Consider the following 14,315-nt stretch of genomic DNA (forward strand, 5'->3'; position numbering starts at 1 on the left):
GGGATCGGTTTAAATGGGGGCTATATATAATTATGGACCGATTTCGACCAATTTTTGCATGGGCGTTTGAGGCCATATATTAACACCACGTACCAAATTTCAACTGAATCAGATAAATTTTGGTCTTCCAAGAGGATCCGGAGGTCAAATCTGGTGATCGGTTTATATGGGGGCTATATATAATTATGGACCGATGTGGACCAATTTTTGCATGGTTGTTAAAGACCATTTACTAACACCATGTACCAAATTTCAGCCGGATCGGATGAAATTTGCTTCTCTTAGAGGCCTCGCAAGCCAAATCGGGGGATCGGTTTATATGGGGGCTATATATAATTATGGACCGATGTGGACCAATTTTTGCATGGTTGTTAGAGACCATATACTAACACCATGTACCAAATTTCAGCCGGATCGGATGAAATTTGCTTCTCTTAGAGGCCTCGCAAGCCAAATAGGGGGATCGGTTTATATGGGGGCTATATATAATTATGGACCGATGTGGACCAATTTTTGCATGGTTGTTAGAGACCATATACTAACACCATGTACCAAATTTCAGCCGGATCGAATGAAATTTGCTTCTCTTAGAGGCCTCGCAAGCCAAATTTGGGGGTCCGTTTATACGGGGCCTATACGTAAAAGTGGACCGATATGGCCCATTTGCAATACCATCCGACCTACTACTTGTGCCAAGTTTCAAGTCGATAGCTTGTTTCGTTCGGAAGTTAGCGTGATTTCAACAGACGGACGGACGGACGGACGGACATGCTCAGATCGACTCAGAATTTCACTACGACCCAGAATATATATACTTTATGGGGTCTTAGAGCATTATTTCGATGTGTTACAAACGGAATGACAAAGTTAATATACCCCCCATCCTATGGTGGAGGGTATAAAAAACAAATAACAGATTAAAGAACTGTATATTTCTGTTAATGGTTTAAAATTATTGCGGATTTTTAATTGATTTACATAAAAAATATACAATATGAGCGGTAATAGGATGATTTATATTTATTCTACATCTGGATCACAGGTTGGAGATGCAACCTCTTTTTTGAATCTATATTTTTTATGTTACAGCAATTCCTACAGGTGAGTACTAAGTTCGAGTTTAGCCTCTAAAATTAAAAATAAATCACTAAGAAAAGTATAAAATTATACGTCTTCGATACAAATTTAAATATAACTTGATGGAGAACAGCCCAAACCAAGTTTTTTATAAAGATTATTTTTTATAATGGATTATTAAAGAAAACTTATCATGGAAATGGCGATTTTAGCCTCTAAACTCGAACTTAATATCCACCTTAAATACTAAATGCTATACTGACAAGTGGAAATTATGTCTAATTTTATAATATTTTTTTTTTTTCAAATATATTCTGAGAATAATTCCAATAACGTCCTATTAGTCCATGGATATGATTCCAATAATGTACATACTGGATGGATGTCTTGTAATGGTAATTTTTTTGAATATTCTTACTATTAAATGCTAACTAAGCTAACTAAGCCATCCAATAAGGATGGCTCTAGGAAATACTCTTGAATACCGTAAGTTAAAAATCAGTATGAACGATAGAATTCGATAATATTTTTCTTATATTTTGTATAACTTTGCAATTTCAGATGCTTATAAGACAAATCCGCCCAACAAAAGTTAGCCAAAATCGATGAAATTGTACAACAATTCAATGAATATAGCAACTTATGCCACATTTATCTTTCATATGGATAGAAAACATGGACATTTAAATTAATTAATTTAGTCCTAATAACATAGAATATTACTCTTTTAAAGAAGCAATTACTAACTACCGACAAGTAACTGCATCCAACGTACGAATAAAAATATTTCCTTTATTGTATATCAAAAGCCATAGTTTTGTGTAATATAATAATAATTTTTTGAAATAAAATACTGGTTGTTATAGAAAATTGACTTGTTTTGTACGAAAAATTTCTTAGTTGTATACAGGCTTGTTGTACCTTTGATTCCTCAATTTCTCTACTTTTTTGAAAATTATACCGACAAACAGTTTATTTCAAACCAATTTCTTAATACAGGTTTCCCAAAAAATTGTTAGTTTTTCCGGATAGAAGGAATATTTTGAATGAGTTTAAGTATATTCTTCCCACAGCATAGTAATAATGAACTAAAATACGATGCAATACATGAACTAATTTATAAGAAAATCATGAACTTATCTAGATGAAAAAAATCTTTGGCGCCAAATCATGGTCATTCTTCCTATTGGTTAGTTAATTTTACATAAAAAATAGTAAACTTTTTTTTCGGTGTACTCACGGTTGACAACATTACCTTAAAATCAAATTCATTTCGGAATTCCATTTAAAAATATGCTCAGATATTTTCGATACTAATACACTCTTCCCACATCCAGTTGGTCCAGATATAATTAAAGGGTACATCGCATTGTCTTTTATATATCTGAAAATAAACCATGTCGAAAACAAATCATTAATAACATTTAAGAAAACGGATTAAATAACAAAGTAATATACACCCAAAGAAAAAATACTTTCCGCCGGAAAGTAAACAAATCCCATAGACCCTATATTAGATGGATTATCCATCGGTGTCAAACGAAGATTAAGAATAAACGAAGAAAATAAGAGCACGCTTACATTCTCTTTCGTTTTCCTTTTTGTAGTTTGCCAATTTTACACAAAATTATAATGTTTATGATCGACCAGAGGATTTATAAATAAATTAATATATTGTTACGTTTTTATATTGAGGCGTATTTAATTACCAGATAATTAAAAAGACAGTTCTTTTCAATAACGTTAATCTACAATTTATTTGTTTAACTGATTGGTTTCACTTATTTGCTCTACGATGTGTACTGTATAAACTTTAGCTTACGACTGACTTGACTGCTCCCTCCGCCAGGGGCTTATATACCGTGATTTGACGATTTCGAAAATTCTGGATAGTCTGGCCTACAACCATCTAGAACTATCTTGTACAATTTATCTAACACCACATATTCAACTGGTTATCTTCATTGCCTACAGCCATCTGGAATATTCTTTCGGCGTTACTTTATAGGTGATATGGCACACATACTTTTAGGCTTATGCTAATAATCTAGTGCATTCTACTAGATTAGGTAGATGTCGTGCAGGCATACAACAAAAGGCGTTACTTTTACAATGAACGATTGGAAACACAAAAGATGTTTAAGAAAGTACTAGAAAACAAAGAAATGACTCTAACAAGCTATGACGTAACTTTATCGTTACAATTTGAAACTTAAATTAACGCAAACTAATTTAAATAAACTTAAATCAAGAAATATCACATTCGTAACACTGCCTCCCGCTTAAGCCTGTTCGTCCCGAATAGGCACAGAACCCGTTCCGTATGGAGCCAAACGTTCCAGGTGAACGACTTTCATCTTTGACCTTGGGCTGTCGTCTTTTTGAATGCGGTATACAACATCATTGATCTTCTTGATGACTTTATATGGGCCTTCCCACTGTGTTTGTAGTTTAGGACATAATCCTTTCTTTCGTTGCGGGTTGAATAGCAGAACCAGTTGTCCTTCACTAAAGCCCTCAGTGTTTGCTGCACGATCATATCTCGCCTTCATTCTGTTGCTAACCATTTTTATTTTGTTTCGCACTGATTCGTGAACTTTACCAAATGTGTTTGGTATGTCGTTACTGGTTTCTTCCATGGCGAGCTCATTGGGTGTAGCGCCAAATATCAAATCTCCGGGCAACTTCAATTCCGTTCCGAATAGGACCTTGGCCGGTGTTCGTGACGTAGAATCATGTATGGCTGATCTATATGACAGCAAAAACTTTGGTATATGATCGTCCCAGTCTCGTTGGCCGTTATCCACCACCTTTCGAAGATGTTCTTCCAGAGTGCGATTAAACCTTTCTACCATGCCATCAGACTGCGGATGCAATGGCGTGGTCCTTGTTTTCTTGATACCAAGGGAGTCACACATCTCTTTGAATATGGCCGATTCAAAATTTCTTCCTTGGTCTGAGTGTATCTCGGTCGGCACACCGTAGCGACATATCCAGTTCTTGTCGACTACATCTACAATCGTCTTCGCCTCTTGGTTAGGAATGGCATAAACTTCTGGCCACTTGCTGAAGTAGTCCATGACCACAAGGACATATCGATTTCCAGAATCACTTACTGGGAAAGGCCCTGCAACGTCCATTGCTATTCTTTCAAAAGGCGCTCCTGGCCTATACTCTTGCATAAGACCTCTACTTTTTCGTCTTGGCCCTTTCGCCTTTATGCACTTCTCACAATTTGCCACCCATTCAGCAATTGATTTCTGGCATCCAACCCAGTAGAATCGTTGCTTCACTTTCTCGGCTGTTTTGGTTATTCCTAAGTGACCTCCACTAGGTCCATTGTGGAATTCCGTCAAAACATCCTTTACCTTGGAATCTGGCACGATTATCAAGTTGCGGCTATTCTTGCCATCTTCACTTTCCCACTTACGTTGTAGGGTTCCGTTGACCAGACATAGACTGTCCCATTGAGCCCAGTATGATTTCATAAGTGGGCTTTCGGCTGCGATGTCTTTCTTACTGGGTTTCTTATCTTCTTCTTTCGCCGAAATAATTTTGCTCAAAATGAGATCTTTACGCTGTTCTGCTGGCCAGTCCACTCCAGATTCGACGTGCAACAGCCTGATATCCACGATTTCTTCCTTATGTTCAGCTTTCGAGCAGTGTTTGCACTCGACATTACAAGGTCGACGTGACAAGGCGTCCGCGTTGCCGTGTTTGCCACCTTTTCTATGTTCGATGCTGAAATCATAGCTTTGGAGTCTTTCTATCCAACGTGCCAGCTGAGCTTCCGGATTCTTGAATTGAAGCAACCATCGTAGAGCTGAATGGTCAGTTCTTAGCAAGAAATTCTGTCCATACAAGTATTTGTGGTAATGCTTCACGCTTTCTATGACAGCAAGCAGCTCTCTTCTTGTTACGCAATAGTTCTTCTCGGGCTTGGATAACGTTCGGCTAAAATATCCGATGACCTTTTCTTTACCTTCAATCTGTTGAGATAGTACACCACCAATTCCGTACGCACTGGCATCTGTATCCAAAACAAATTTTTCGCCAGGAATTGGATACGCCAGAACAGGAGTTGAACATAAAAGTTCTTTTAGATGATGAAATGACTGTTCCTGTTCTTCACTCCACTGGAACTTCGTACCTTCCGTAGATTCCGTGGACGTGGCCAATCTTTTACTGCTTGAATTTTGTCTTCATCGGTGGATATGCCCTCTGCTGTAACATGATGACCCAGGTACTTAACTTCTCGCTGGAAAAGCGAGCACTTCTTGGCGTTAAGTCGTAAGCCAGCGGCTGACAATTGCTGGATAACGTCTTTCAAGTTCTTAAGGTGCTCGTCAAATGTTTTGCCCATCACTATGATATCGTCGAGGTATATCAAGCAGGACTTCCAATGCAACCCCTTTAGCACCCGCTCCATCAATCGCTCGAACGTAGCCGGAGCATTGCAGAGCCCGAATGGCATTACATTGAATTGCCAAAGACCGCCATTAACGCCAAAAGCTGTCTTTTCTTTGTCTTTCTCGGCGATCTCTACTTGCCAATATCCACTCTGCAAATCAAGCGTGGAAAACCATGTTGTTCCGGCTAGTGTGTCCAACGTGTCATCAATGCGTGGAAGCGGATAACTGTCCTTTTTGGTAACATCATTCAATTTTCTGTAGTCCACGCAAAATCGGGTACTTCCATCTTTCTTTTTGACCAGCACAACTGGCGAGCACCAAGGACTTGATGATGGTTCAATCACACCACTTTCCGCCATTTCCTTAACGAGCTTTTGAACCTCATCTCGTTTTGCTAGAGGGACACTTCGTGGTGCCTGTTTTATGGGTCTTTCTTCTGTGGTATTTATTTCATGCTTCACCACAGATGTTCTCCCTTGATTTTTCTTCTCAATGGCAAAGGCGGAGGCATTTTTCCATAACAATTTCTTGGCTTTATTTTTCTCGGACGGTGATAGATGACGTGTCCAAGTTTCGACATAACCTTCCAGATGTTTCATCACTTCATTATGCTTCTTTGGAGATTTGCTTTCCAAGTTGACTATTGCTTCGGCAGGAGTACATTTGCCAATGTCCGAAAATTTTCCAATTTGCTCTTGATGGTCAGATAAATTCAAAACTCGAACTGGTATAAGTCCCTCTTCATTTGTTGTTACCAGGGCATTTGCTATCAAGATGTTGTTGTTTTTATTTTCTGCTGGTTCAACAACCCACAATTTGCCGACTTCACAATCTCCATTCATAGAAACCCATATAATTGTTTCGGCATTTGGTGGTATTGACTCTGGCTGGCTCATTGTCAAATATCTGACAGGTGTATTCTCACTGTAGCCCACGTTTACCGGTATTTCGATATCGCACCAGGTCATTACACGACGCTTCAAATCCAAGTTGAGACCAAAAGCAATCATAAAATCCGCTCCAATTATAACTTCGTCCACTATATCGGCCACAATGAATTCATAATTAACGGATTTGTTTGCAATGGTTAACTTTACAGGAACCTTTCCATATACAGTTGCGGGTTCACCTGTAGCCGTGCGTAGTTTGACTCCAATTAGTGGTGTAACTTTTCCTCTTACTAAATCGGATCTAATAATAGATTTCGATGCACCAGTATCCAACGTCAAAGTTCGCTTGTATCCATTAATACCACCCGCAATAGTCAAATTGTTATTTTTCTGTTGAACTATTGCTATAGAGATTGTGGGGCCATCACATGTGGGAGCCAGCTCTTGCCCCGCTGAACTAGCTCGATTTAGTTTAAATGTGAATCACTGGACTGTGGGTTCACCCACATATGGCTATTGTTTGGCGGTGAAGGCGATTTCGATCTTGATCGCTTACGACGTGCTTTACATTCACGAGCAACATGTCCAGGCTTATCACAGTTATAGCACTTTATTCTGGATTTAGTTGTCTCCTGCTTCATTTCTTGCATTGCCTGCTTAACTGCTTCTTTCACTGAGTCAATCACGGAATTTGATTCATCTTGCTCGGTCTCAACTCTGCGTACCTTGTGAATTTGAGGTCGTGCCAACAATCTCGCAGTTTCTTGTGCAAGTGCAAATGTTACTGTTTCTGCGAATGTAGCCTTTTGTGACGCATATGTCGCGCATTTTATATCAGGGTCTCTAATTCCATTCACAAAGGTCTCGATCTTGATGCGGTCCACAAGTGGATGACTTTCTCCTGGATATGTCAAAAGCACCAACCGCTCAACCTCTGTTGCAAAGTCTTGTAGAGTCTCATTTGACTTCTGGACTCTTCCTCTTAATTCCATTCTGAAGATGTCTTGCTTATGTTCTCCGCCGTACTTACGTTGAAGTGCCACTATTACGTCATTGTAATTATTTCTAGAGGCAGCGGGAATGCTTTGTATCACATCAGCGGCGTTGCCCTTTAATGCCAATAGAAGTTCAATTGCTTTGTCATTGTCGTTCCATAAATTTCTAGAAGCAACCATTTCAAATTGGAGTTTGAATACATCAAATGAAGTTGAGCCATCGAAAACAGGAGGTTTGGTTTTCGAGCCCTCGATAACGCGCACTGGTCCACCTTTAATTTCCAGCTCTGACATTTTTCTTTCAATGTGTAGAAACTTCTCATCATGAACCATAATTTTCTCATCCACAGAAATAATCTTCTTATCCAGCTCCCCAATTTGGCTTTCGATATGGTCCACACGTTTTTCCATGCCTTCAGCAATTTGTTGAAGATTCTCATTTAGAATTCTAGAATTTTCGTCCATCTTTTTTGAATTTTCGTCGAATTTTTCTTCCAATTTTCTAGAATTCTCTTGCATTTTTAGAGAATTTTCTTCCATCATTTTGCTCAAAATATTGACCATCGATGTGTAATCAACAACATTAGAAGCTACAGATGGAGTTTCCAAGGCGCTGGCTACTACTGATTCGTCAAGATCTTCCTTATAATCGAACTCATGTGTTTCGATATCAATACTGCGCCGCTCGAACTCTTCCAGTAGTCGCTTTTGTAATTGGGCCTTGTTTCCTGTAGTCGGCTGCTCCATTTTGCTCAATTCCTTCTTCAAGTCTTCCACTCGAAGCTGATTAAACTTCATTGTAGATTTTTTTTCCCGTTATTTCACTTCCGACACCAATTGTTACGTTTTTATATTGAGGCGTATTTAATTACCCGATAATTAAAAAGACAGTTCTTTTCAATAACGTTAATCTACAATTTATTTGTTTAACTGATTGGTTTCACTTATTTGCTCTACGATGTGTACTGTATAAACTTTAGCTTACGACTGACTTGACTGCTCCCTCCGCCAGGGGCTTATATACCGTGATTTGACGATTTCGAAAATTCTGGATAGTCTGGCCTACAACCATCTAGAACTATCTTGTACAATTTATCTAACACCACATATTCAACTGGTTATCTTCATTGCCTACAGCCATCTGGAATATTCTTTCGGCGTTACTTTATAGGTGATATGGCACACATACTTTTAGGCTTATGCTAATAATCTAGTGCATTCTACTAGATTAGGTAGATGTCGTGCAGGCATACAACAAAAGGCGTTACTTTTACAATGAACGATTGGAAACACAAAAGATGTTTAAGAAAGTACTAGAAAACAAAGAAATGACTCTAACAAGCTATGACGTAACTTTATCGTTACAATTTGAAACTTAAATTAACGCAAACTAATTTAAATAAACTTAAATCAAGAAATATCACATTCGTAACAATATTAAAAGTTCATATTTGAACAAACAATTGTGACCAAAGCCGCGAAAATACGAAATTTAATTTTGAGAAGCATTGCTCTTTACGAACAACACAAAAGCAAATGCAGGAACATTAATGTTTGGAACTGACTCTTTACGAAAAATTCAAAACGAAATAACGAAATTATTTTCGAGACTCACGCGACATTTGCTTTTGTTAATCACACTCACGCCATTCCCAAGAGCGTGAGTCACGAACATTTTCGTGGGTAACGACAATTTCGTGTTACGTGCACACCTCTAGTTTAAACCTCACCAGCGGTTAATTTCTATCAAATATTTTTCTAAAAAATATTTTTTATATTAAACATCGTTTTTACTGTGCTGTTTTTGGCGCATATTTTTTATAAATACATATTTTTTTTAATCTCAAAAAAATTAAAATTTTCGTAATTTGCAAAATTTTCTCACAAGAACTTCCATGGAAGTGAAAAAGTCAACTGGCACAGGTTCAAATCCCCGCGGGGGTAAAACTTTAATTTTATTTTCATTTCATATTTTCATCATTGTCTAAATTTTTTACTTTAAACGACCAAATAGCGTAAGACTTTTCACCGGATGTGAAAAAAATTGGTCGGGGATCCCGGGGTGTACTTAAGAATAAATGTTTGCGGAACAACTTTCATTTTTCTGCTGGGTATTAATCTGCCTATTGTAGGGTTTGTAAGTCAAGTTGTTACATTGTGTGGACGTGTTTTTAAGCTGCTCCAAATAAAATTAAAATCCTTTGTGGGTACACCGCTTAGTTGGTACTAGAAACCGTGCTAAATTGTGAATTAAAGCTTGTGCAACCTACTGTAATATTCGTTTCGAGGTATTTTGTGCTGAAAGCTGCATTTTTTGCTGTTTTTTTTTAAATTGAAAAACAGTGAATCCAAAGTTTTGTTGTTGTTTCGTCTTTGTAAACGAAGAGAAAAGGCGCTTTAACCTGTGAGTAGATAAACAAAAGCCATCTTACTCTACACTGAACTGTGTTGGCTCGCAAAACGTCATCCACTATTCTGCTTTTTTCTGTGGTTGCTGATCAAGTAAGTAGTAATCACTGGTGGTTGTCATAGCTAACTACTGAACTTGTTCAGCCAAACTCAACTCTGAATTTAAGGTGTTTTTATTTATGCCTAGAAGTATACTTTGTTTTGTATTTGTTTTTGTTTTTTTTTTTTTTTTTTCATTATACTGGAGTTAGTATTACATTTGAATTCAAGTCTGAAATTATATATATTCTAATACTATAAACACTATAACGGATTCAGATATTACCACTCCGACTAACAATACTGAAATAAATCATTTAGCTGTTCCACCCATTATTATTACCCCGTCACATTCTGCCACACTGAATAGTGGAACAGTCATGGCGTCAGCTACTGTGCCCACTGATACTCATACTTTCTATTACCCTTTCTATACGCCTACAAATCAGTCACATGCTGGTACTGCACCAAAACCATTAAGAGTCTTAACGCCAATGAAAACTATTTTTGCTGCTAGTTTTGCTCCTGAAACAACTGAGGATGATATTCAAATCTACATTAAATCTAAACTGAATGCAAATGTTGATGTCAAAGTATCTACGAGGGCAGTTCGGAAACTTCTTAGCCTAGCACAAAAAGCGCGGTATAAACAAAAAAAAAAGTTAAGTGTTTTGGAAACTTCCATCTCTGTTATGAACACATGTTAAATTTTGTTTCGATCTGGCAACTCCTTCATATAGAAACAGGTGTTCAAAAAAGACGCATCCGCAATTTATTTACAATGGAAAAATTAAACGTACAAATTCGAGAAAAACGTCCTGGCTTACAACACAAAAAAATAATTTTTCATCAAGACAACGCACCAGCGCACAAGCGTGTTTTAACAATGGCTAAAATCAACGAATTAAAGTACGAGTTGCTTGACCACCCACCTTATTCTCCTGATTTAGCTCCCAGTGACTTTTACTTGTTCCCAAATCTAAAAAATTCCTTGCTGGCAAGCGTTTTACCTCAAATGAAGATGCAATTCCTTAAAATGGGCTCAAGGAATTCTTGAGGCTGGAAAAAGGTAACGATCACCGGATGAGCTGCCATCCTCCAAAAGGGATCAACGATCGTTTGCCTCAGTTGCTAAAGACAGCCTTGTGATGGCTATCATAAATAAAGGAGCATTGGACGGTATGGTTCCAAAGCAAAAATGGGGGGAAATTGAGAATGCTTTGTCTGGCGTCTACTCGCAGGTGCTGGAAAAGTTTCCCGGCCCAGATCCTCGACACCAAGAGGCTGGTTGGTATCAAGGACGATTTAAGCTAGTCGCATTTGAGGACCAGAGGTCTATAGAATGTTTTAAAGCTGCTCTGATACTAATTGGTGAAGTTTGGGAAGGAGCTGCTCTAGAGTTAGTCGAGAAGAAAGTCTGAATCAGAAGTAAGCGGATCCTCTTGCGAAGTCGAGGGGGATACCAAGACATTTGAAGACATGGATAGATACCGTATGCGTGAGGAGGCTTCTACTGCCTCAGAACTCACCAAAGTTGAACCTATGGTTATTGCGAGAGTCACCGATATCTCTGAAGAGGACATTCTTGATGACTCGATTGAAGCGGCTGATGTGACGGTTGTTGAAAATCTCGATGGTCCTACGGATCCTCCAGATAAATCTTCATCATTGTAAGGCTGCATGTGCTGCCTTAAAAGTTCTCCTGATGAAAGGGGACATAGACATAGTTCTTATTCAAGAACCATATGTTTATAGAAACAAAATATGTGAATTAAGTACTCCGGGGTTCAAACTATTGCAGTATACTGGCAATGATGTAATTCGAGCATGTATAATTGCTAAAACCGAGCTTAACTTGTTTCTGCTTCCTTCAATGTGCAATGCAGACACTGTCGTTGCCAATTTAGAAATAGCCAAATGCAAATATTGGGTATCTTCGGTCTATATGGGACATGACAGGGAGATGCCTCCATGTGCCGTTAAGACCTTAGTTGAGGAGTCACTGAAAACAAAGACGAAACTCATTATGGGATGCGATGCGAATGCGCATCATAGTATATGGGGAAGTAGTGATACTAATGCAAGGGGAGAGTCGCTAATAGAGTTTATTTTGGGTACTAATCTGGTAATTTGCAACAAGGGAGATGCCCCAACCTTTGTCACTAAAAACAGGCAAGAGGTTGTAGACATCACCTTGGCCTCCCAAGAACTGAATGAAATGATATCTGAGTGGCATGTTTTAAGTGAACACAGCTTCTCAGATCATCGCTACATCAGTTTCAAATTTGATGTTCATACCACCAAGACCATATTTCCGCCAAATGTTAGGAAAGCTGACTGGAATAGGTATAGGGAATCGTTCAATATGATGATACCGGAAATACCAGAGACAAACATGAGCACTGTGCAAGTTATCGAACATGCAGTGGAGAGGATTACTAAGGCCTTCAACATTTCACTGAAAGCTGCATGCCCTAAAGGGAAGCCAAGGGGGAAAAATCGACCACCATGGTGGTCTACGGAGTTAGGTAATATGAGGAAATCATGCAGGAAGCTCTTTAACAAAGCAAAGTCCACCAGAGCCCCTGTGGATTGGGACGCTTACAAGAAGAATCTGAGAGGATACAAGCGAGAACTGAGAAAGGCTCAGCATAACTCTTGGAATGATTACTGCAGCAGCATTGAGAATACGTCCGAGGCTTCCAGACTACGGAAGGTGCTAGCATCCACGAGCTCCGCTCCAGGTTTCATTAAAACATCGGAGGGCAATTGGACAACGTCCAGTGAGGAGACGCTGGAGGTACTATTGGACACACATTTTCCCGGAAATCAGACGGTTGAACCATGCACTGGCGGTGCCACAGTGGCTCAGCGGTCGTTTCCTATCGAGGAAATTGTATCAGAATCTAGAATAAAATGGGCGTTAAATAGCTTTGGGTCATTCAAATCCCCCGGACCTGATGGAATTACTCCGGCGGAGTTACAAGCGGTGGCTGACAGAATTATTCCCTGGTTGTCGTCGATATATATAGGATGTATCAACTTAGCATATATTCCACGACAGTGCAGAGAATCAAAAGTCGTTTTCATACCTAAAGCGGGAAAAGCTCACTCGAATGCGAAGGATTTCCGACCAATCAGCTTATCATCATTCCTACTTAAGACTCTGGAGAGGATGATAGATATTTATCTTAGAACTAGCGTCGATTCAAGTTTGCTCTCGAAACGACAACATGCATACTCGAAGGGCAGGTCTACTGAGACCGCATTACATGAACTAGTCAGCTTTATTGAAAGCTCACTCTCTGTCAAAGAATACACAATCGTGGCGTTTCTAGACACCGAAGGGGCGTTCAATAACGTCCATCCGAGCTCGATATTAAATGGACTGACAACTCTGAATGTTCAGGTTTACTTAGGCTGTTAGGCGAACTTCTAAGGAAGAGACGCATTTCAGCCACACTAGGACAAGCAAACATACAAAGGTATGTGGACAGAGGCACTCCTCAAGGAGGAGTTCTATCACCTCTTCTTTGGAATGTTGCTATAAACGACCTTCTGGTTTCCCTAGAAAAAGAAAGGATAAAAGTGGTGGCATACGCAGATGATGTGGCGCTAGCAGTCAGGGGAAAATTCCCATCAACAGTTAGAGATATTATACAGAGAGCCCTCCCGATGACTGAGAAATGGGCGAAATATAATGGTCTTGGGGTAAATCCTGCAAAGACAGAACTAGTCATGTACTGCAAAGATCGCAAAACTCCCACGGTTAGGCCCATTTCCTTAGGGGGTATTGAAATTCCCTTTAGGGAGTGTGCAAAATACCTTGACGTTATTTTGGACAGGAAGCTGAACTTTAAGCTTAATATTGAAGAAAGGGCGAAGAAAGCAACGGTAGCTTTATACTCGTGCAAAAAGGCAATAGGGAAAAAATGGGGACTAAAACCAAAAATTGTACATTGGCTATACACGACAGTGGTTAGACCTATAATGCTATATGGTGTTGTAGTCTGGTGGCCGACCGACAAGTTTAGACAAAGTTCAGCGTATGGCGTGCTTGTGTATCTCAGGTGCATTCAGCAAGACAGGAACAAACTCCCTTAATATCATACTGCATCTATTGCCTTTAGACATTTTGGCCAAACAGTCAGCTGCAACAACGGCTGTGCGGTTGCGCGAGCTATCGCTGTGGTCGGAAAAAAGTTACGGTCACAGTTCGGTCCTCAAAATAATGCCAGATGTGCCTAACGTAGTGGATTACACTTTGGCGAGTCCACTTTTCGACAAAAAGTTTGAGACTCTAATTCCCAACAGTGAACGTGGACCCCGGGGAATAAAAGATATATAGATTTCTACACTGATGGCTCCAAATTGGATGGCCAAGTGGGTTTTGGAGTATATTCTAAAGATCTGGAACTTCGAATAGCGAAAAGATTACCTGATCACTGTAGTGTTTTTCAGGCTGAAATATTAGCAATAAGAGAAGTGGTGAA

At 39.2% G+C, this 14,315-nt stretch overlaps 1 protein-coding gene across 1 annotated transcript in view; it reads right to left on the reverse strand.

Moving 5' to 3' along the window:
- LOC142225759 (NACHT domain- and WD repeat-containing protein 1) overlaps nucleotides 1-14,315 on the reverse strand; it is a 245,633-nt gene that overhangs the window by 120,515 nt on the left and 110,803 nt on the right. The window contains exon 5 of the mRNA XM_075295581.1: nucleotides 2,333-2,461. Coding sequence (XP_075151696.1) covers nucleotides 2,333-2,461 — 129 coding nt within the window. The remainder of the gene's footprint in view (nucleotides 1-2,332; nucleotides 2,462-14,315) is intronic.

This window comes from Haematobia irritans, chromosome 2 (genome assembly GCF_050003625.1).
Source record: "Haematobia irritans isolate KBUSLIRL chromosome 2, ASM5000362v1, whole genome shotgun sequence".
NCBI lineage: Eukaryota > Metazoa > Arthropoda > Insecta > Diptera > Muscidae > Haematobia > Haematobia irritans.